The 24320-nt window shown below is 39.6% G+C and overlaps 1 protein-coding gene across 2 annotated transcripts in view; it reads left to right on the top strand.

Annotated features, from left to right (window-relative positions):
- Positions 1–5895: 5895 nt before the first annotated feature.
- The window catches only part of LOC115208513 (phosphofurin acidic cluster sorting protein 2), a 110955-nt gene continuing 92530 nt past the window's right edge, over positions 5896–24320 (top strand). Inside the window, exon 1 of one of the 2 annotated variants that reach the window (XM_029776638.1) lies at positions 5896–6292. In XM_029776638.1, the coding sequence (XP_029632498.1) occupies positions 6060–6292 (233 nt within the window). In that variant the 5' untranslated portion in view covers positions 5896–6059. The remainder of the gene's footprint in view (positions 6293–24320) is intronic. The other variant, XM_029776639.1, reaches the window with a different exon arrangement.

Genomic DNA, 24320 nt, shown 5'->3' with positions numbered 1-24320 from the left:
AAGTTACACAGAATTCATTAATATTAACAATTGACAATTGAAGGCTCACTCATTCGGGAACAATTGCAATCAATATATATTTACGCTCATGTGTCGTCGGGATCCCTTTTGAAGAGTTATGTTCTGATGGAGAGTTTTGTCCGCGTTCTCTCTCTCTCTCTCTCTCTCTCTCTCGGTTAGAATGGATCTTTCAGAGCGACATTCATTAATGTCGTCATAGAATGGATGTTTCGTTGGTCTTCGCGTTCGATGATATAATTTACTTAGCTGCAGACTAATAATTAATATCAAAGACTTGTTCTTATTCTGTCGATATCGATAATCTAAAAGTTAACCACGTGGTATGGTTCACTTTCAGTAGAGTACTTGGATGATAAAACCTAATGGCCATGGAGTGCAGGCCTGGTCTCAAGAAATGTAAATCAGGGGGTGTTTTATAGTGCCCATAGAACAGGCTTGTCAAATGACGCCTGGTCCTGTATGTGTCCCTGGGGGCGTGCCTATGACTGAGTTAGACTTGGTTACAGAAATACAATTCTATCACATTAACATCAGTACATAGCATCTCAATGTATAGCTTTATCCTTATTAATACATTTTATACAACCATTATGATGCCAGTCTCATCACTGAGGCTATTATATAAACAGTTTTATGGTAATATGGCTATATTGTCTCTTCTGAGTATCACAAAATGGTACCAAGCGGACCAGTTCGTAGCTGGAGTCCTCATCAATCTTCCATATCTTCTCCAGAACACACGTCGCTCGTTCTCCAATTCTATGAGTTGGAAGAATTTCCTTTGTCTCTCTATGAAACATGTCGTAGTAGATTCTCCTCTTGGAATTTTTACAACCCTGGGTTGGGGGGAAGGTAGGTTGGGTGATGGTACAAAGGGGAGGGGGTCAACTGTCCTTCCTGTACCCAAAGAGGCCAACGTCATGACAATAATGTTTCATAAGATGGCCATAAACAATAACTGGTAATGTTGCATAGTTTTAGAAAGGTCTGGAACTCATCTTTCTGGTAAAAAAACATATATAAATAGGTGAAAAGTGGGGCAATAGGGCTTGAAATGACAAATGCTTTCGAAATATAATTACAATCAAATTATAGATGACATACTATAAGATTTTAGATTTTTTGTAATTGTAATTGTAAAATAAATCTGATCATACTTAGTGACTGTTTAATATTGGCACTATTTTATTTAACTGTCAACAGAGGATTTTCTCCTAAACGTCAACTGAGCAGCGCAGAGACACCATTCAAATGTGTGCACACTTGATACAACTTCAGCTTTAAGCACGAACTGATTTCATCCATCTGTGACCAAGAGAAAGGTGTCCTCATCCACTTCTATTAAATTCTTTCATTTTTTTTCATGTTGAGAGCTCTAAATCTGGCTGAGAATATAATACATTTGCCGTCTCCCAAACTGAGGTGGGTTCAGTTCGCTTGAATGTTTTCTATGTGGCGGAACGGTTTGTATTGAACGACTCGTTTCCCTATTGAGGATTGAGAATTTCAATAGTAGGATGAGGATTCCTATGAGTTGGGAGCAATCATCCAATGAAGAAGAAGAAAACTGAATAATTTAAAATGGGTAGTGCCTCAAGTTTTGTCTCTCATTCAATTAGTGATAGTGAACGGTCTGAGCTGGTGCACTTGTCTACCCAGTATATTTGGTTTAGAAATATGATTTCCTTTGAGAACTGCACTAACACTTAACGTAAAGCCAACAGGTTTAATGCTTTATTAGTTGACATAACCATGTGTGAGCCCTTGTCATTTTAATGTCTTATCACAAGGCTTATAATATGTCTCTCTGTGTAGCACACGTTCAACTGACTCAATATGTCTGTTATTTTAGTCAGAATCGTTATAAGAGGGTAATAAGACATTCTGAGGGGTCATATGCATGCCTATGACAAGTCTTACAGTGCATTATAACTACACTAGCATGCTTTACTGTAATGTCAGATATGAGCAGAGGAGAAGATATGCATGTAATGTTCCTAAACAAGCTATAATCAACGACGAGACAGCGTATAGGGATTAGGTCAGAGACCTGGCCGTGTGGTGCCAGGACAACAACCTCTCCCTCAACGTGATCAAGACAAAGGAGATGATTGTGGACTACAGGAAAAGGAGGACCGTGCACGCCCCCATTCTCATCGACGGGGCTGTAGTGGAGCAGGTTGAGAGTTTCAAGTCCCTTGATGTCCACATCAAGCACACCAAGACAGTCGTGAAGAGGGCATGACAAAACCTATTCCCCCTCAGGAGACTGAAAAGATTTGGCATGGGTCCTCAGATCCTCAAAAGGTTCTAAAGCTGCACCATCGAGAGCATCCTTACTGGTTGTATCACTGCCTGGTATGGTAACTGCACGTCCTCCGAATGCAAAGCACTACAAAAGGTAGTGGGTACGGCCCAGTACATCACTGGGGCTAAGCTTCCTGCCATCCAGGACCTCTATAACGGCGGTGTCAGAGGAAGGCCCAAAAAATTGTCAAAGACTCCAGCCACCATAGGCATAGACTGTTCTCTCTGCTACCGCACAGCAAGCGGTACTGGAGCACCTAGTCTAGGTCCAAGAGGCTTCTAAACAGCATCTACCACCAAGCCATAAGACTCCTGAATAGCTAATCAAAGGGCTACCCAGACCCCTCTTTTACGCTGCTCCTACTCTCTGTTTATTATCTATGCATAGTCACTTTAATAACTCTACCTACATGTACATATTATTTCAATTACCTTGACTAACTTGTGACCTCGCACATTGACTCTGTACCGGTACCCCCTGTATATAGCATCGCTATTGTTATTTCACTGCTGCTCTTTAATTATTTGTTACTTTTATTTCTTATTTTCTTAGGTGTTTTTCTAAAAACGTAATTGTTGGTTAATGGCTTGTAAGTAAGCATTTCACTGTAAGGTCTACACACCTGTTGTATTCAGCGCATGTGACAAATACAATTTTATTTTATTTGATAATCACATATAAATACATTAGTAGGAGCAGTCAATGTATGTTTGATTTCCACTGGAGGGCACTACATCACACTAAACAAGGTGTGGGTGCTCCTTAAGGGTAAATTGGGACCAAGTCAAGCCCTCGTGTTCATTAGTCATCAGCACCAATACTGACAGAAATTACAGTTGGGGATCAGAACTGGGTTAAATAGGCCTACATGTAAAGTACTTTAGTTTTCCCAGTACAATGGATCCAATGGAAAAGTCCCAAAAGTGCAAATATCAATCTAAATTAAGCACACACAAAATAAACTATGTAATAAACTATATAATAAACAGATTACATGCAGACCTTCAAATTAAGTGTAACAGAACCATATTTTTCCAACTGTTAATGGAATGTGCAAGTGACACAGCGGATTTTTTTATATCTAAAAAAATACAATTTCTAGAGGAGTAGGATTTTATATTAAGGAATATATAATTGGTTGTTGCAGCAATTTTTATTGTGAATGAATGATCCCTGACTGAGAGACTGGGACCGAGAGACTGAAAAACAGCTTCTATCTCAAGGCCATCAGACTGATAAACAGCCATCACTAGCACATCAGCGGCGGCTGCCTATAGACATAGATTAGGAATCACTGGCCACTTTTAGAGATGGATCACCAGCCACTTTAATAATCTTCCGTAGCTAGCATTACTCATCTCATATGTATAAAACGCACTCCACACTATTCTACGGTATCTTAGTCACTTTTAAATTGTGTTTACATATTGCATCACCCATTTCATATGTATATACTGTATTGTATTCTATACTACACCACTGACTGTTAAACAGGCATCTCCAGCACATCAGAGGCTGCTATCTATAGACATAGATTAGGAATCACTGGCCACAAGGAAATTAAACACTAGCCACTTTATTAATGTCTCCGTATCTTGCATTACTCATCTCATATGTGTAAACTATACTCTATACTATTCTACGGTATGAAGTGTCACTTTAATTGTTTGTAAATATTGTATCACTCATCTCATATGTGTATACTGTACTTTATACTATGCCACTGTATCTTAGTCCAATACCACTCTGACATAAACTACCGTTCATAGGTTTGGGGCCACTTAGAAATGTCCTTGTTTTTGAAAGAAAAGCATGTTTTTTGTCCATTAAAAAAACACAACATTGATCAGAAATAAAGTGTAGACATTGTTAATGTTGTAAATTACTATTGTAGCTGGAAACAGCAGATTTTTTATGGAATATCTACATAGGCGTACAGAAGCCCATTATCAGAAACCATCACTCCTGTGTTCCAATGGCACGTTTTGTTAGCTAATCCAAGTTTATCATTTTAAAAGGCTGATTGATCATTAGAAAACCGTTTTGCAATTATGTTAGTACAGCTGAAAACTGTTGTTCTGATTAAAGAAGCAATAAAACTGGCCTTCTTTAGACAAGTTCAATATCTGGAGCATCAGCATTTGTGGGTTTGATTACAGGCTCAAAATGGCCAGAAACAAAGACCTTTCTTCTGAAACTCGGCAGTCTATTCTTGTTCTGAGAAATGAAGGTTATTTCATGCTAGAAATTGCCAAGAAACTGAAGATCTCGTACAATGCTGTGTACTACTCCCTTCACAGAACAGCGTAAATTGGCTCTAACCAGAATAAAAAGAGGAGTGGGAGGCCCCGGTGCACAACTGAGCAAGAGGACAAGTACATTAGAGTGTCTAGTTTGAGAAACAGATGCCACAAGTCCTCAACTGGCAGCTTCATTAAATAGTACCCGCAAAACATCAGTCCCAAAATCAGCAATGAAGAGGCAACTCCGGGATGCTGGCCTTTAGGCAGAGTTGCAAAGAAAAAGCCATATCTCAGATATGCCAATAAAAAGAAAAGATTAAGATGGGCCTAAGAACACAGACACTGAACAGAGGAACTCTGTCTAGAAGGATCTTCAGTTTCTTGGCAGTTTCTCGCATGGAATAGCCTTCATTACTCAGAACAAGAATAGATTAACACGTTTCAGAAGAAAGATTTTTTAGCCTGTAATCGAACCCACCAATGTGGATGCCCTCGGTGTACTGAACTAGTCTAAAGAAGGCCAGTTATATTGCTTCTTTAATAAGCGCAACAGTTTTCAGCTGTGCTAACATAATTGCAAAAGGGTTTTCAAATGATCAATCAGCCTTTTAAAATGATATACTTGGATTAGCTAACACAACGTGCCATTGGAACACAGGAGTGATGGTTGCTGATAATGGGCCTCTGTACGCCTATGTAGATATTCCATAAAAAATCTGCCGTTTCCAGCTACAATAGTAATTTACAACATTAACAATGTCTACACTGTATTTCTGATCAATTTTGTGTGATTTTAATGGACAAAAAAATTGCTTTTCTTTCAAAAACAAGGACATTTCTAACTGACCCCAAACTTTTGAACGGTAGCGTATATGTATATTCTTAATCCATTCCTTACTTAGATGTGTGTGTTTTTTGGGTATATATTGTGAAACTGTTAGATATTACTTGTTAGATATTACTGCACTGTCGGGAGCTAGAAGCACAAACATTTCGCTACATCTGCTAAACACGTGTATGTGACCAATAAGATTTGATTGGATTTGATATACTGTATCATTAGCCTATATAATATATAACGTTTCTTACTATGGTCATAAAATGTCCAATCAATAATTATGCATAGACTAATAATTGTCTACTAGCTACAATCACATTGAGGTTAATTCAATTGAAATAATATTTTGATAATCCAACCATATTCAGCTCTGATTTTTTATTTCCAATCAACCAATGATCCGCGCCTTTGAGAAATCAAATGGTCTGCGGGCGCCCCTAGCGTCCAATAGTAGAACATTGCCTCGTTTTTGTGTGTGCGTGCTGAATAACGCCCCGCCCAGATTTGTGTTCCAATGCCTCTGTTTCAGCACTCTCGATTTGCTAGCCTTGAGCTGCCTGCTACATTGACAACTTTCTGTGATATAGCAGAGAGTGGCTTCGCGAGCAAGCATCACAGCCTATAGCCTGCTGCTACCCGGGGAGAGGCGATGATGGCGGCGGCCGTAGAGAGAGGAGGAGTGCGGGCCGCTTTCCTGAATCCAGGCAGCGGCGGCGGGATCGGTGGACCAACCCCGGCACCTATGGCTACTGCTCCCGGAGCCGCGGTTGGAACAGGAGGCGTGGGTTCGAGTTCGGGTGGGTCAGATGGTCCCATGCCCGTGCCTATGAACCTTTTTGCAACGTGGGAAATAGACCGTTCTTCTCCGAGTTGTGTTCCAAGGTAGACTAAGCTACTTACATTTTCCAGCACACATGTAATCCTTTTTCTTTGTGAGTGGGCGTCTGTAGTAGTTGTTACATTGTTGTTACAAGATAGCTAGGCTACATTTTTAGAACTGTTCCATGGTCTGTATCAATAACCTCACACATCCATAACTGAATGACATTTGGTTGAGTTTGTTGTTGGTGTAGGTCACTCGGACTAGACATTTAATTGCTCGGGATTTATTAAATCAAAGTCTGTTCTCGTAGTCTGGTTTGTTTGTTTATTTTAAGAATGTACGACAACAAAGAACAACATGACGATACAGCTATCTTATTCCCACAGAAGGTTAGGCTATACGCAGACTGAACAAACGTTTTCTGGACCAAAAAATATGTAATTGCATAGGCTAAATTGCTAGCTTGTTAATAATAATAGCCTACTTTAGTCTAATAATAGCCTACTTGTATTACTGTTTTGCTCTCCATAGAAAGCGTTTGCCTTGCGTAGTCCCCTCTTGACTTTCAACGGGACACTTTCCCGTTATTTGATGCAGATAACCGTTATTCTAGGCTACATGGAGTTATTTTCACCGAGTTAAACCGTTTGATATGAATTCCACCCACCCATAGCCTACATTCCAGAGCTGCTTGGCAAAACAGACTTGATATGGAGCTAGAAAATCTGTTTGCCAGTCAATGAAACTGCCTCGCGAATCAACAGGGAACTGCCAAAATAAAGGAAACACTTGAGTAAATAAGGAATACAAAGTATATTGAAAGCGTGTGCTTCCACACAGGTGTGGTCCCTGAGTTAATTAAGCAAAAAACATCCCATCATGCTTAGGGTCATGTATAAAAAATACCCATTGCCCATTATTTTGGCTACCATGGATAGAAGAAGAGATCTCAGTGACTTTGAAAGAGGTGTCTCAAAGGAGCATAGGCTGTGTGTGTGTCTGTCACCAGATCTCAACCCAATTGCGAACTGTGTAAAAATGGCATAATTCAGATATGTCATTGTTTTTGCACTATCAACTGAGTTTAACTACAGCATGCTATATGGTTCCATGGGCCAATAAATCAGCACAATATACTTTTAGGTTTTTCAAATTGCCCGCATCTTGAAGCTTAACGTGGATCATGTAGGCTATACTTTGCTAATGACCATACCAAAAAAAGAGTGACAGAGAGCAATGTACAATGCGGTGAACTTAGATAAACAAGGAATTTGTGGTAAGTGCATGGGGGCCGCCATCTTTATGTGCCTCCGTTATTGAACACTGCCTGAGACAGCATTTTCTTCCACCACCAACAAAACACCAAAAGATGGAATTTCACGTGGAAGAATGGTGTTGCAGAATCTTTGACAAGGCGCATTGAACTTGTTCTGGCAGCTCATGGTGGCCCAATACCCTATTAAAGACCCAGTGCAGTCAAAAACATGATTTTTCTGTGTTTAATATATATTTCCACACTGAAGTTGGAATAATATTGTGAACATGATTATAATACCCTTTTAGTGTAAGAGTTGTTTGAAAAGACTGCCTGACATTTAAGCCTGTTTTGGTGGGATGGAGTTTTGGCTTTCCCTGTGATGTATTCATTACACCGATTCTGTTGCAAAACGTTTCTTAAACCTAAGAAAATGGAACAAAACTGGGAAGGACCTACCTGAATTTGGCCAATGGAAGCTCCAGTTTACTGTTTGGACTACTGATTATACCCCTGGTGACATTGCCATGCAGTAAATTAGTTAATAGGCCTATAAAACAAAGAGTTCCAAATCTCTGCCATTAACAGCTAATTTTCAGTTTTCTCCTCTCCACTCAGACCGCTCCCAGACAGTCCTAGCAAAATTCTTGATTGAGAAATTGCTCTTTGCTAAGATGCTATTTTTGTTTATTTTTGACAATTTTTAATTGAAAACAATCACAGTAAGGTACTTCATTGTTACCCAGAAATGATTTGATATAGAGATAAAAAATTATTGCATTGGACCTTTAAGACACTTTATGTTGGTGTTTTCTTTATTCTGGCAGTTACCTGTATACAGTATGTCAGCCTAATCTATTTGCTCTAATAACCCAGAAATCACAGGCTCAATGATGACAGTAGAATTGGCTAATGATTACCCCCAATGGCTCTCTTCTTGTATTTATAGGCTACTTAGCATTTGTTTTTCGGTCCAACCCACTTACATTAGGCTTAGGTCTATTCACTCAACATTTGACAGCGCTTTATTTACACTGTCACAATAGTGTCATAAACATGTCATAGCATGTTCTTATTTCACCGAATGTCAAGTAACATTGTTCAGAACACACATACAGTAGGTCTAACCACTGTCATAACTCTCTATATGCTTCATTGCCACATTTTGTGATTGAAACTGAAAATGATTTATGCTCTGCAGGCTAATTGAAGACAATTTCAATATCCATAATCCTAACTTTTGAACAAATTGTGCCTGTGTTTTTGCTCTTAGCTAAATGTATATTGTATGAGGTAACAGGCTTGCCAGGTTTTACCTGTTGATAAATGGCACACCCTCTGTCATTACAGCAGTGACTTTGAGTTTTAGAAATACTTCATGCTTCATACATAAATACATTCTCATAGATTTGATGTCCTTTTCCTCAATGTTCTGCATCATCTTTTTCAATCTATCCCCTTTAACTTGCAATCTTGAAATGCAAGCCCCGTGTAACACACCTAAAAAAGTCTTTACTATGGCAGAGCAGAGTTGAAAGTGATTTAAAAAATGCATATCATCGTGTCATATTAGCTTTGTCTTGTTCTCGTACTCGCCTAACATGTACACATACATTTTCAGTGGCTATGCCAGAAAGTTGCCCGTAGACGATGAAAAGGAAAGGAAGTAATTGTGTTCACCGAGATGGGTTTTTTACTCTAGTGTCCTATATCCACACTGCCATTTTCTCTTTCTCAGAATTCGTTCTATAACCCAATACAGGCTTGTGAGTACATTTTTCGTACAGTTGCTACCCACTCCACAGTAATACACAGTAGCCTACCCCTAAACCAAGGTGCATGAAATGAAGAACAAATGGGATCTAGCAAAGATATTCAGCTGGAGGAAAATTATTATTATTTTTTTTAAACGGAGCGCGAAAATGCATGGATTTTAATAACGCCTTTTATTGAAATTCTAATATAGGCTATTGTCCTTTAAGATTGTCTGAGCATCTTTTCTAGATCCAATTTGTTCTTTATTTTATGCATCTTTTATTGAACTTTGATTTTCCCCCAAATATGTTTTTTAGAGATACATTTTTCAATTTACAGTTGAAGTCGGAAGTTTACATACACCTTAGCCAAATACATTTAAACTCAGTTTTTCACAATTCCTGACGTTTAATCCTAGTAAACATTCCCTGTCTTAGGTCAGTTAGGATCACTACTTTACTTTAAGAATGTGAAAGTCAAAATAATAGTAGAGAGAATGATTTATTTCAGCTTTTATTTCTTTCATCACATTCCCAGTGGGTCAGAAGTTTACATACACTCAATTAGTATTTGGTAGCATTGCCTTTAAATTGTTTAACTTCGGTCAAACGTTTCAGGTATCCTTCCACAAGCTTTCCACAATAAGTTGGGTGAATTTTGGCCCATTCCTCCTGACAGAGTGGGTGTAAAGGAGTCAGATTTGTAGGATCCTTGCTCGCACACGCTTTTTCAGTTCTGCCCACAAATTTTCAATAGGATTGAGGTCAGGGCTTTGTGATGGCCACTCCGATACCTTGACTTTGTTGTCCTTAAGCCATTTTGCCACAACTTTGGAAGTAAGCTTGGGGTCATTGTCCATTTGGAAGACCCATTTGCGACCAAGCTTTAACTTGTCTTGAGATGCTTCTTCAATATATCCATATAATTTTCCTCCTCATGATGCCATCTATTTTGTGAAGTGCACCAGTCCCTCCTGCAGCAAAGCACCCCCACAACATGATGCTGCCACCCTCGTGCTTCACGGTTGGGATGGTGTTCTTTGGCTTGCAAGCATTCCCCTTTTTCCTCCAAACATAACGATGGTCATTATGGCCAAACAGTTCTATTTTTTTTTCATCAGGCCAGAGGACATTTCTCCAAAATGTACGATCTTTGTCCCCATGTGCAGTTGCAAACCCGTAGTCTGGCTTTTTTTATGGTGGTTTTTGGAGCAGTGGCTTCTTCAGGCGTTTCAGGTTATGTCGATATGGAACTCGTTTTACTGTGGATATAGATACTTTTGTACCTGTTTCCTCCAGTATCTTCACAAGGTCCTTTGCTGTTGTTCTGGGATTGATTTGCACTTTTCGCACCAAAGTACATTAATCTCTAGGAGACAGAACGCATCTCCTTCCTGAGCGGTATGACGGCTGCGTGGTCCCATGGTGTTTATACTTGTGTACTATTGTTTGTAAAGATGAATGTGGTACCTTCAGGCATTTGGAAATAGCTCCCAAGAATTAACCAGACTTTCTTTCCTGAGGTCTTGGCTGATTTCTTTTGATTTTCCCACGATGTCAAGCAAAGAGGCACTGAGTTTGAAGGTAGGCCTTGAAATACATCCACAGGTACACCTCCAATTGACTCAAATTATGTCAATTATCCTATCAGAAGCTTCTAAAGCCATGACATAATTTTCTGGAATTTTCCAAGCTGTTTGAAGGCACAGTCAACTTAGTGTATGTAAACTTCTGACCCACTGGAATTGTGATACAGTGAATTATAAGTGAAATAATCTGTCTGTAAACAATTGTTGGAAAATTGACTTGTGTCATGCACAAAGTAGATGTCCTAACCGACTTGCCAAAACTATAGTTTGTTCACAAGAAATTTGTGGAGTGGTTGAAAAACGAGTTTTAATGACTCAACCTAAGTGTACGTAATCTTCCGACTTCAACTGTAAATGTGTTTATTGGGTTTCTACATTTGAAAACCAGGATGTCCCAACTTGGGCCACCATGGAGTCAAAGTCAAGCCTTCCAACTTCTCCAGTCTCACTCCTGTGCTCCCCAATGCCCATGAACCTTGGCACCCATGTTGTGAAACCCATTGTTAAGAACTCCCTTAACCTGTTTGGTATAGGGGGCAGTATTGAGAATTTTGGAAAAAATATGTTCCCATTTTTAACTGCCTCCTACACCAACTCAGAAGCTAGAATATGCATATTATTGTTCAGGTTTGGATAGAAAACACTCTGAATTTTCTAAAACTGTTTGAATGGTGTCTGTGAGTATAACAGAACTCCTATGGCAGGCAAAAACCTGACAAGGCTTCAAGCAGGAAGTACCCTGTCTGACAAGGAGTCGTGCGTCTTACCTCTTTTTATTGAAAAGTAAGGATCTTAGCTGTAACGTGACAATTCCCAGGGCTCCAATAGGCTCTCAGAGCCCGCGAAATAACTGAAGGTTTACGAGGGAACCTCAGGTTGAAATATATTATCGCCTTTTGTAAGTGGATGCTCGGAGGACCTTTCAATGATGCGCGTGCATGAGTCGCTTCTGAGGAGAAATTTTATTCGGCTGTTTAGGCTCAATGCATACTCCCGGTCGGAATATTAACACTTCTCTACGACATAAATGGCATAAAAATTGGTTTTAAACAGCGGTTGACATGCTTCGAAGTACGGTAATGGAATATTTAGACATTTTTGACACGCCAATGCGCCATGCGCGACACCGCGAAGAAGCATTCTAGAACTCACGAACAAAACGTCGCTGTTGGAATATAACGATGGATTATTTGGGACCAAACCAACATTTGTTATTGAAGTAGAAGTCCTGGCAGTGTATTCTGATGAAGAACAAGCAAGGTAAGAACATTTTTCTTATAGGAAATGTGATTTTGGTGGAGGCTGAACTGGGTGGGTATCTAAATAGCTAGCCCTGTAATGCCGGGCTATGTACTTAGATTATTGCAAAATGTGCTTCATCCGAAAAGCTATTTTAAAATCGGACATATCGAGTGCATAGAGGGGTAATGTATCTATAATTCTTAAAATAATTGTTATGCTTTTTGTGAACGTTTATCGTGAGTAATTTAGTAAAATCACCGGAAGTGTTCGGTGGGAATGCTAGTTCTGAACGTCACATGCTAATGTAAAAAGCTGGTTTTTGATATAAATATGAACTTGATTGAACAGACATGCATGTATTGTATAACACAATGTCCTAGGTGTGTCATCTGATGAAGATCATCAAAGGTTAGTGCTGCATTTAGATATGGTTTGGGTTTATGTGACATGATATGCTAGCTTGAAAAATGGCTGTGTGATTATTTCTGGCTGGGTACTCTGCTGACATAATCTAATGTTTTGCTTTTGTTGTAAAGCCTTTTTGAAATCGGACAGTGGGGTTAGATTAACGAGATTCTTGTCTTTAAATAGCTGTGAAATAGTCATATGTTTGAGAAATTGAAGTTATAGCATTTCTAACGATTCAAAAATCGCGCCACTGGATTGAAGTGGCTGTTACGTAGGTGGGACGAAATCGTCCCACATAGCCCAGAGAGGTTAAAATCTGGTCCCAATTCAGAAGTCACTTTAGCCTTAAACAAGCAAGTGGCTTCTCTCCATTAACATCTAATCATCTCTTCCCAGCATCACAGATTGACACTGCATTGCAGTTCTGGCATTGGAACGGTATGGTGTTTTTTTGTAACCTATTTGTTGATAACACATTCATCTCATTCGATACTTGATGGTTGACCATAATATTCCCAATACCCACTTTTTTAGATACCTGCAAACACTCGAGCCTACTAAGTGTCCATTTGAGAGGTGCTTAGATCTTAACCCTTATCTGAAGGGCACAATCTCCAGATTATACGACATAATACAGAACATTAATCCGCCTTCCTTTGGAAATACAAAATCTGCATGGGAGCAAGACATAGGTGGCGAGCTACCCAATGATATATGGCATAGTATTGAGCGTATCCACATGTCATCATTTTGCATAAGGAATGGGCTAATTCAGTTTAAGGTTTTGCACCGTCTCCATTACTCAAATGACAGATTGGAAAAAATATACCCAAATGTTGACCCCAAGTGTTTGAGATGCCACCAGAATCCAGCGACTGTGGGGCACATGTTTTGGTCATGCAAAATCTTTGAGTGGCCTCTGGGACCCCAGAGGCATTCTCACATATGTGTAATGCAACTGTTAGCCCCAACCCAGTCACTGCCATTTTTGGGGGTACCAGCTTGCTGCCTTGTCCTCTTTCACTGGAAGTCTGCAAAGCTGCCCTCCTTTATGCAGTGGGTTAAGGAGGTGATGTCATCTCTGCCTCTGGAGAATGTTAGGTACACTGTGCACGGTAGAGGTCGACCGATTATGATTTTTCAACGTCGATACCGATTATTAGAGGACCAAAAAGCCGATACCGATTAATTGCCCAATTTTTTTTTTATTTGTAATAATGACAATTACAACAATACTGAATGAACACTTATTTTAACTTAATATAATACATCAATAAAATCAATTTAGCCTCAAATAAATAATGAAACATGTTCAATTTGATTTAAATAATGTATTTTCATATACATTTGACTATTGGATGTTCTTATAGGCACTTTAGTATTGCCAGTGTAACAGTATAGCTTCCGTCCCTCTCCTCGCTCCTACCTGGGCTCGAACCAGGAACACATCGACAACAGCCACCCTCGAAGCAGCGTTACCCATGTAGAGGAAGGGGAAAAACTACCCCAAGTCTCAGAGCGAGTGACGTTTGAAACGCTATTAGCGCGCACCCGGCTAACTAGCTAGCCATTTCACATGGGTTACACCAGCCTAATCTTGGGAGTTGATAGGCTTGAAGTCATAAACAGCGCAATGCATTGCGAAGGGCTGCTGGCAAAACGCACGAAAGTGCTATTTTGAATGAATGCTTACGAGCCTGCTGCTGCCTACCATCGCTCAGTCAGACTGCTCTATCAAATCATAGACTTAATTATAACATAATAACACACAGAAACACGAGCCTTAGGTCATTAATATGGTCGAATCCGGAAACTATCATCTCGAAAACAAAACGTTATTCCTGTTACATTGCACAACCTTCAGTGTTATGTCATAATTACGTAAAATTCTGACAAATTACCCAAAGTGTTGCATATACCCTGACTGCGTGCAATGAATGCAAAATGACACAATTTCACCTGGTTAATATTGCCTGCTAACCTGGATTTCATTTAGCTAAATATGCAGGTTTAAAAATATATACTTCTGTGTATTGATTTTAAGAAAGGCATTGATGCATTGATGTTTATGGTTAGGTACAGTCGTGCAACGATTGTGCATTTTTCGCAAATGCGCTTTTGTTAAATCATCCCCGTTTGGCGAAGTCGGCTGTCTTTGATAGGAAGAAATAGTCTTCACAGTTCGCAACGAGCCAGGCGGCCCAAACTGCTGCATATACCCTGACTCTGTTTGCAAGAGAAGTGACACATTTTCCCTAGTTAAAAGAAATTCATGTTAGCAGGCAATATTAACTAAATATGCAGGTTTAAAAATATATACTTGTGTATTGATTTTAAGAAAGGCATTGATGTTTATGGTTGGAGCAACGTGTACCTAAGCGATTATATGCAACGCAAGACAGGCTAGATAAACTAGTAATATCATCAACCATGTGTAGTTAACTAGTGATTATGATTGATTGATTGTTTTTTATAAGATAAGTTTAATGCTAGCTAGCAACTTACCTTGGCTTCTTACAGCATTCGTGTAACCTCGTGGAGTGCAATGTAAAGCAGGTGGTTAGAGCGTTGGACTAGTTAACCGTAAGGTTGCAAGATTGAATCCCTGAGCTGACAAGGTAAAAATCTGTCTTTCTGCCCCTGAACAAGGCAGTTAACCCACCGTTCCTAGGCTGTCATTGAAAATAAGAATGTGTTCTTAACTGACTTGCCTAGTTAAATAAAGGTCTAAAAAATAAAATTAAAAATATCGGACAAATCGGCGTCCAAAAATACAGATTTCTGATTGTTATGAAAACTTGAAATCGGCCCTAATTAATCGGCCATTCCGATTAATCGGTCGACCTCTAGTGCACGGGTCCTGACAAAAGTTCGACTTAACCTGGTCCCCATCAATACAATACGTGGAGAGCCTGTCTTTTACTTAGTGTAACTTGCATAGTTTGGTAAGCAGTCATGTCTGTTCTAGTGGCCATTTGTGCTGATACAAATTTTTATAGAACTTGTTTTTTCATTGTTTTTGTTTCTATTACTGTTTGTTTCTGTTTTTATTTCCTATTTAACTTACTTTTATAGATGCCTTGATGGGTGGGTAGTTAGTAGGGAGGGAGTGGTGGGTGGGAGGGAGGGGGAGGATGGATGGGAGGGAGGGAGAGAGTGGAGGGTTGGAGGGAGTGAGGGGATGGAGAATGAGGGGTTGTGGTTGTACTGTTTTTGTTGTTATATCTGAAAAATCTATAAATAAAGTTTTAAAAAAGTATATGTAGTATACCTATATGTGCAAGCATTGGTGAATGTCGGCATTGTATTAGTACATAGTCATTTTTGTGTCAAGTCAAAAAACATAATAGTTGTGTTAGTAACTGACACAGATAATACCATGAGTAGGTATATTATTACTCCATTTATATAAAGAGGTGGGCATTTGAGTTTGGACCAATATTGGAATCAATTTAGCCTTTTCTCATATAGAAACTGTTAGTTGTGACCTTCATAGGGAAGTTTCCCATGGGGACAGATCTAGGATTAATTTCATTTAATAATAAATAAAAAATAATCATAATTAAAGGATCCACTTCCCCTCCCCCAACATTAACCATTAGTGGGGAAAATGCTAAACTAACCCAAGATCAGCATCTAGGGGCAACTTCACCTGACCTCGATTCCTCCATCTTTGGGTGGACTAGTATCTGTTCATCCATAAAAGAACATTCTAGACATTTGAAACGTCTGTATGTTTAAAAGGAAGCTTGTCTTCTGTCATACATCTTAGTCCAATCCACCTTTTCATCTCAGGCAAAGGGAACAGAATGGGTAGCCCATTCTAGATCAGATGGGAGGTCAGGGACCTCCACATGCACGTATGTGCACATGTGCATCACACACATACACACTTAGGCTTGGAGATATGGCCTAAAAATCATATCTCAATCTTTTCAAAGTATTGGGTGATTCACGATATACTGTATTCACGAGTCACTGTGCTTTTCAGTAAGGTCATTCTACTGCCAATGTTTGTCTATGGAGATTGCATGGCGGTGTGCTCGATTTTATACACCTGTCAACAATGGTTGTGGCTGAAATAGCAAACAGAAAGCTGCACACGACATAGAAGGAGCGAAGGAGACAATGCCAAAAAGACGGAAAGCTCAAAAAAAGGAAAAATATAAAAACCTTTATTCTCACGATACAGGCATTTGAAGCATTGCGCTAAAACATACGTTTCAATGAATTGAATGAATTCAATATATGACCCAGCCCTAATACATACATACATACATACATTATAATAAAAAAAAAACAATGTCTCTGATATACCACTCACACACACACCCCAACCCCAACTGCGGTTTCTCCTCAGAAGGGAGAGATAAATGACGGAGAACCCACCCAGGAATAGATGGACCCACAGTAATTAAATGTGTGTGCTGAAATCAGGTTAGCCAGCCAAATAGCACCTCTATTATTCATGTGAGATCCTTTGGTGTTTAATTGGTGCAGGACCCATTATTTCCACTGGAATGGGCTGCGTTTAAGATGGATGGGGTTGACTTAACTGAATGTGCTGTACGATAGGGAGTGATCTATTTAATACTGGAAATGATACAAATACTATATAGGCTAATGTATAATACGATAACCAGCGATTCTCAAATGTGTCGTGTATGGAAAATGGAATGGGTTTCTCAACTAATACTCGCAACTAAGACAAAATCCTTGGCCTATGTTGTCTATTGTATAGTACGACATCCAGCGATTCAAAATGGCAACCTATGGAAAATGGAATAAGTTTCACAACTAATGGTGGTAAGGTATTAACTGAGTTGAATATGAAACATCCTTTGTAAGGTGCTAATCAAAACCAACATGACCAAGTATGCACTGTTGCATACTTGCTTTTTGGTTAAAGGCAAACAGCAGGAGTGATCCCAAATGGCACCCGATACCCAATATAGTGCACTCCTTTTGATCAGGGCCCTACTAGGGAATAGGGTACCATTTGAGACACAGCCCGTGAGTTAACCTGGAAGGAGGTCTTTGTAAAGTATTGCCCCAAAAATAGGTTGAACTTTGGAGCCATTGCCCTTTAGCTTTAATATTTTTCCCTTAAATTTTAATGCTAAAAACATCAACCTACAGAATCCCCTTAGTTCAGTAATGAAGCATGGCACTTTTGTCACCAAAGAAAAATCTACTCTATTACTTGATCTGGCGCTGAGCGCAAATCCCTGATTAAAGATCCTGATTCCTTATCCCCTGTCAGTGGATTTGATGTCTTCATTCAGCTGGTGCTGATCTCTCTCGCTACATTCACATTTTTGTCATTTAGCAGATGCTCCTATTCTGAGCGACTTAAAGTTAGTACATTCATCTTCAGATAGCTAGGTGGGACAACCACATATCCTAGTAATAGTAAGAACATTATTCCTCTAAGGTAGCTATCAGTAAAGTCAGTGCTAGTAGAAAAAAAAAGTATTTCTCTGTCTCGCTCTGACTCCTCTTCAATATTTAAAACTACTATGGTAGGCAGACCTCGTGCGGAATTAATTGCAATTGGAAAGGGAGTGCTTACGGACCCCGACTGTGCTCGTTTTTTATACCGTGCTCTCCGAAGGCCAACTACTGGCATTAAGGCAGATAACCGAACCCAACGGGTTTGAGTAAATTGCGAGTTTCCGAAGTCATTGCCTCAGGCCCCTTTTAATGTGTGGAATGGATCATGGTCAGAGCATTCGTTCTCCTGACGCTAACCGAGTTAGCATTCGATACACATACGTTGTTGAATGCCAATGCTTTTGACATTTTGTTGTTATTTGTGGCCTGTTTTTGTGGTGAATATTTCCAAATCTGGTCCTTGGTCATCAGAAATGACAACATATTATGCACATTATGCTGTATGTTGTTATGCTGTCTGAGCTATAGTGGACAATCGCTTGTGTATTTTTTCAAATCAGCTTTTGGGGCGTGTGTGTACGTGCATGTGTATCCAAGTGAAAGAGGCCCAGCTTCATATTGTTATTGGAGGAATTACCAAAAAGGCCTCACCCCAAATCAGAAGCACATGCTCTCTTTCCCAAAAAACTAGCACAGAACTATGGCAATCACCTACAGGATCTTTGTTGTGCTTTAGAATGTGTGTGTGTGTGTGTGTGTGTGTGTGTGTGTGTGTGTGTGTGTGTGTGTGTGTGTGTGTCAGGAAAATAGTCTGGTCGAGTGTGGATAAGCTGAGGTTTACAAACCCTGCTGTAGCATGTGTTTCTTTCTGCAGCTGTTTCGACGCCAGAGTGCAAGACAGCTAAGCTAACATTTAGGTGCAATGTGAAACCAGGGCGTGAGCTCCCCTCAAAGCCACTACAGCAGAGCAATAGAGCACCAGCCGTTCAACGCAATAAAGTTGGACTTACTGTAGTTAAACTGACTATGTTGTTCCTCAGTTCACAGATATTTTGTTGGTAGTCCTACTACACCAAAAATACGGAATTGAAAAATGCCTTACAATGAGTAAACCTGTGAACGGTTATGACTCATTGTAAATTCAATCAACTAGCCACATTGACACAAGAAAATCATACATTAAAATGTTTGTTGAAATACGCAAGGAAACTACAATTTCTGCCTGGGTTGAGACAGTTTTGGCTGCTTTACGCCGTTAAATGAAATGAAATGTATGCATTCACTACTGTAAGTCGCTCTGGATAAGAGGGTCTGCTAAATGACTAAAATGTAAAAAAAATGTAAAAATATTAAACCTCTATAGGGTAGTGGGCAGTATTTTCACCTCCGGATGAAAAGCGTGCCCAAAGTAAACTGCCTGTTACTCAGGCCCAGAAGCTAGGATATGCGTATAATTGGTAGATTTGGATATAAAACACTCTAAAGTTTCCAAAACTGTTAAAATAATGTCTGTGAGTATAACAGAACTGATATGGCAGGCGAAAGCCTGAGAAAAATCCATCCAGGAAGTGGAATTATTTTCATGTGGCTATTTTTCAACTCAATGCCTATAGAGAATCCAATGGGTTAGGAATCAATTGCAGTTCCTATGGTTCCACTAGATGTCAACATTCTTTAGACATGGTTTCATGATTTAATTTTGAAAAACAACGAGTAAACAGACATTTGGTCAGAGGACAGAGGAACTTTGCAGACCTGATTCGGCGCGCTCCCGTAAGCCCGTCGTTTGTTATTTTTCCTTTCTATTGAAAACGTTATTGTCCGGTTGAAATATTATTGATTATAAAGACAATAAACAACCTGAGGATTAATTATAAACATCGTTTGACATGTTTCGACGAACTTTACTGGAACTTTTAGTATGTATTCGTCTGACTGTTGTGACAGCCTTGGAGCCATTGGATTACTGAACAAAACGCGCCAACAAAACTGAGTTTCTGGGACATAAAGAGGGACTTTATCAAACAAAACAAACATTTACTGTGTAACTGGGAGTCTTGTGAGTGCAACCATATGAAGATCATAAAAGGTAAGTGATTCATTTTATCGCTATTTCTGACTTTAGTGACTCCTCTACTTGGCTGGTAAATGTTTGTATGCTTTTTTACACAGGGCGCTGTCCTCAGATAATCGTATGGTATGCTTTCGCTGTAAAGCTTTTTTGAAATCTGACACAGCGGCTGGATTAACAAGAAGTTAATCTCTAAGCCAATGTATAACACTTGTATGTTTTATGAATGCTTATTATGTGTATTCCTGTATTTTGAATTTGGCGCACTGCAATTTTACCGGATGTTGGTCAGGTCCCACATACCCAAGAGAGGTTAACCTGTTGGGGCTAGGGGGCAGTATTTGCACGGCCGGATAAAAAATGTACCCGATTTAAACTGGTTACTACTCTTGCCCAGAAACGAGAATATTCATATAATTAGTAGATTTGGATAGAAAACACTCTAAAGTTTCTAAAACTGTTTGAATGGTGTCTGTGAGTATAACAGAACTCATATGGCAGGCCAAAACCTGAGAAGATTCCATACAGGAAGTGCCCTGTCTGACAATTTGTTCTCCTTCTGTGGCATCTCTATCGAAAATACAGCATCTCTGCTGTAATGTGACATTTTCTAAGGCTTCCATTGGCTCTCAGAAGGCGCCAGAAAGTGTAATGGGGTGTCTGCAGTCTCTGGGCGAAGTACAGCAGCTCTGTTTGTGAGTGGTCAGGCTGGGAACAGTGACACTGGAGATGCGCATTCATGAGAATTCTCATTTTTTTTCTTTCTGCCTTTGAATGAATGCAACGTTGCCCGGTTGGAATATTATTGCTATTTTACGAGAAAAATAGCATAAAAATTGATTTTAAACAGCGTTTGACATGCTTCGAAGTACGGTAATGGAATATTTTGAAATGTTTTGTCACGAAATGCGCTCGCGCGTCACCCTTCGGATAGAGACCTGAACGCACGAATAAAACGGAGCTATTTGAATATAACTATGGATTATTTGGAACCAAAGCAACATTTGTTGTTGAAGTAGAAGTCCTGGGAGTGCATTCTGATGAAGAACAGCAAAGGTAATAACATTTTTGTTATAGTAATTCTGAGTTTAGTGAGCGCCAAACTTGGTGGGTGTCAAATTAGCTAGCCTGTGATGGCCGAGCTATCTACTCAGAATATTGCAAAATATGCTTTCGCCGAAAAGCTATTTTAAAATCTGACACCGCGATTGCATAAAGGAGTTCTGTATCTATCATTTTTTTAATAATTGTTACGTATTTTGTGAACGTTAATCGTGAGTAATTTAGTAAATTCACCGGAAGTTTGCGGTGGGTATGCTAGTTCTGAACATCACATGCTAATGTAAAGAGCTGGTTTTTGATATAAATATGAACTTGATTGAACAAAACATGCATGTATTGCATAACATAATGTCCTAGGAGTGTCATCTGATGAAGATCATCAAAGGTTAGTGCTGCATTTAGCTGTGGTTTTGGTTTTTTTGACATATATGCTTGCTTTGAAAATGGCTGTGTGATTATTTTTGGCAGGGTACTCTCCTGACATAATCTAATGTTTTGCTTTCGCTGTAAAGCCTTTTTGAAATCGGACAATGTGGTATAGGGACAGGGGGAGGTATAGAGAGAGATAGGAAGAGAGACGGGGGAAGATATAGGAAGAGAGACAGGGTGGGAGAGGGAAAGGGATAGGGAGATAGATAGGAAGAGAGATACAGTATCTTAACATGTATCTGACATGCAAAACATTTTGAGACTATATCAACAATGACTAATGAAACAAATACCAAAATATAGTTTTTGGGTGGAAGTTCTTATGGATCGGTGTCACATCTACGGGACAGTTGTTGCTCAATATGCATATGTGACTAGAGCGTCGTTGTAAACAACAACCAATTTTCCGGTACATATAAATGTCTTATATGGGCAGAAAGCTTAAATTCTTGTTAATCTAACTGCATTGTCCAATTTACAGTAGCTATTACAGTGAAAAAATACCATGCTATTGTTTTGAGGAGAGTGCACAACAACAAAACACTTATCACGGCGACAGGTTTGATAAATCCACATCTGAAGGTAATGAATGTACTTACGTTCTGAAATCTTGTTCTGATTTGTCATCCTAAGGGTCCCAGAGATAAAAAAGTAAAAATCCCTTTTCATATCCTAAAAATATCCATGTATTATGCACGATTGATTTTGTATTTTCAATCGTTCAACTTGCAAAGAAAGAAATCTGTGAATATCGAATGCTAAACATTGTTTCAACCAGTCAAGTTAGGTTCATATTTATTCCTCAGACAAAAAGTAATCAGCCTTTGCTATATCAGTATATCCAGCCTTTGCTATATTTGCTATATCAGTATATCATATGGCAAGCCAATTTTAGCCAGGAAGACGCGACATCATTGTGTACCGATGAGACGTGCAGTGTTCACTTGATTGACTGTATCTTGGTCCAATGACCACCTATCGTTTTGAAACCTAGCTAGCTAGATAGCCAATGAGTTGTGCTTTACAAGGGTATGTGATGCCCCTTTGTGGGTTGAAAAACATTCGAGCTAACCTCACGCGTACAGTAGTTGAGTGGCCATTGGAAATCTATGCAAGAACATGTTACGCATATCTGTGAGTTATGAAAACAAAGTGTTTTGAAAACTTACAATATGGCTACTAATACTGGAAAAGCTATATCAAAGTCCAGGTAAACTAATTTTGGACGATCTTATAGCAGAAATCTACCGGGAAAGTGTCACGGACTCAGTTAGTGAATATAGTTTAGTCTCAACAGCTGAAGGAGAGGACGCGACCTTAGACTAAGTGAAATATGTTTGTTTTTTAAATGCTCATGCTAATGCAGTTGTTTGAATGGTTGCATAGTATTCATTTGAGAGATTTTTGAAATATTTTCTTTGATTGCTATATGTACATCTATATATAATATAATCCCTAATGAAATATGTGAATGAATAGCAAACAAGGCAACCGAAAGCCACAGCATGTCAAAGTCAACATACAATACACATTGGGCTCCTGAGTGGCACAGTGGTCTAACACACTGCATCTCAGTGTAAGAGGCGTCACTGCAGTACCTGGTTCGAATCAGGCTGTATCACATCCGGCTGTGATTGGGAGTCCCATAGGGCGGCGTACAATTGGCCCAGTGTCGGCCGGGGTAGGCCGTCATTGAAAATAAGAATTTGTTCTTATTAACAGACCTGCCTAGTTAAATAAAGGTGTAAAAAAAATAAAAAAATAGGCCAAATCGATGTCCAAAAATACCGATGTCCGATTGTAATCGGTCGACCTCTAATTGAAACGCCTGCTCAACAAAACTGCCGACATAGACCGTGGGGTTAAAACATACAAAAGTACTCGAGGCTGTGAATAAGCGAATCGGTGGTATTCTCTCTGAGCCTCTTAACTGTGTCGCCACCATGCTCGATGCTAGGTACAAGGACCGCTACTTCGATGCAGACAAAAAACAGGGTTCACGTGAAATGTTACATACACAGCTGGACAAGATGGAAACGGACACAGTGACAGCGCGCACCGAGGAAGAGAGGCCACGGACAGACAGAGCTGAAACTTCACATGTATGATGGGGACATACGTAAATGGCAACAAAATAATGTTTTGGTCAGTGTGGTGTGTGTGTAACCTCTTGACGCACGCCCAGGATAGGGGGCGCTACAGCGATTTTTGAAAAAAATACGTGCCCATTTTAAACGGCCTCCTACTCAAACTCAGAAGCTAGGATATGCATATAATAGATGTGGATAGAAAACACCCTAAAGTTTCTAAAACTGTTTGAATGGTGTCTGTGAGTATAACAGAACTCATATGGCAGTCAAAACCCCGAGACAGTTTCTAACAGGATGGGGAAATCTAATTTGCGGACTCAACTTCAGCACTTTGCCTATAAATCACACCGTGAGTTAAGATTCATTGAGCACTTCCTATGGCTTCCACTATATGTCCCCAGTCTTTACAAAGTGGTTTGAGTCTTCTACAGTACAAACTGACCGAATGAGAGGCTGTTGATCTTGGTCACATGGGGAGGGCCATTACGATTATGACGCGGGCGCCCCTGGCTACGCTCCCCTTTCGAAACGTTTAGAAAGACAATGCAACCGTCCCCCTTGAATATTATTGAAGCTCTGGTTGAAAAAGGCCCTAAAGATTTATGTTATACAACGTTTGACATGTTTGAACGAACTTAAATATTTTTTGGGGGGGGCTTTCGTGAGGAGAAGTCCCGCGCACGACGGAACATTTTGAGGTGCCTTCGGAACGCGCTAACAAGAAGAAGCTATTGGGACATAAATTATGAACTTTTTCGAACAAAACTACATTTGTTGTGGACCTGGGATTCCT

Source organism: Salmo trutta, chromosome 14 (genome assembly GCF_901001165.1).
Source record: "Salmo trutta chromosome 14, fSalTru1.1, whole genome shotgun sequence".
NCBI lineage: Eukaryota > Metazoa > Chordata > Actinopteri > Salmoniformes > Salmonidae > Salmo > Salmo trutta.
This window is presented reverse-complemented; position numbering and strand designations above follow the sequence as displayed.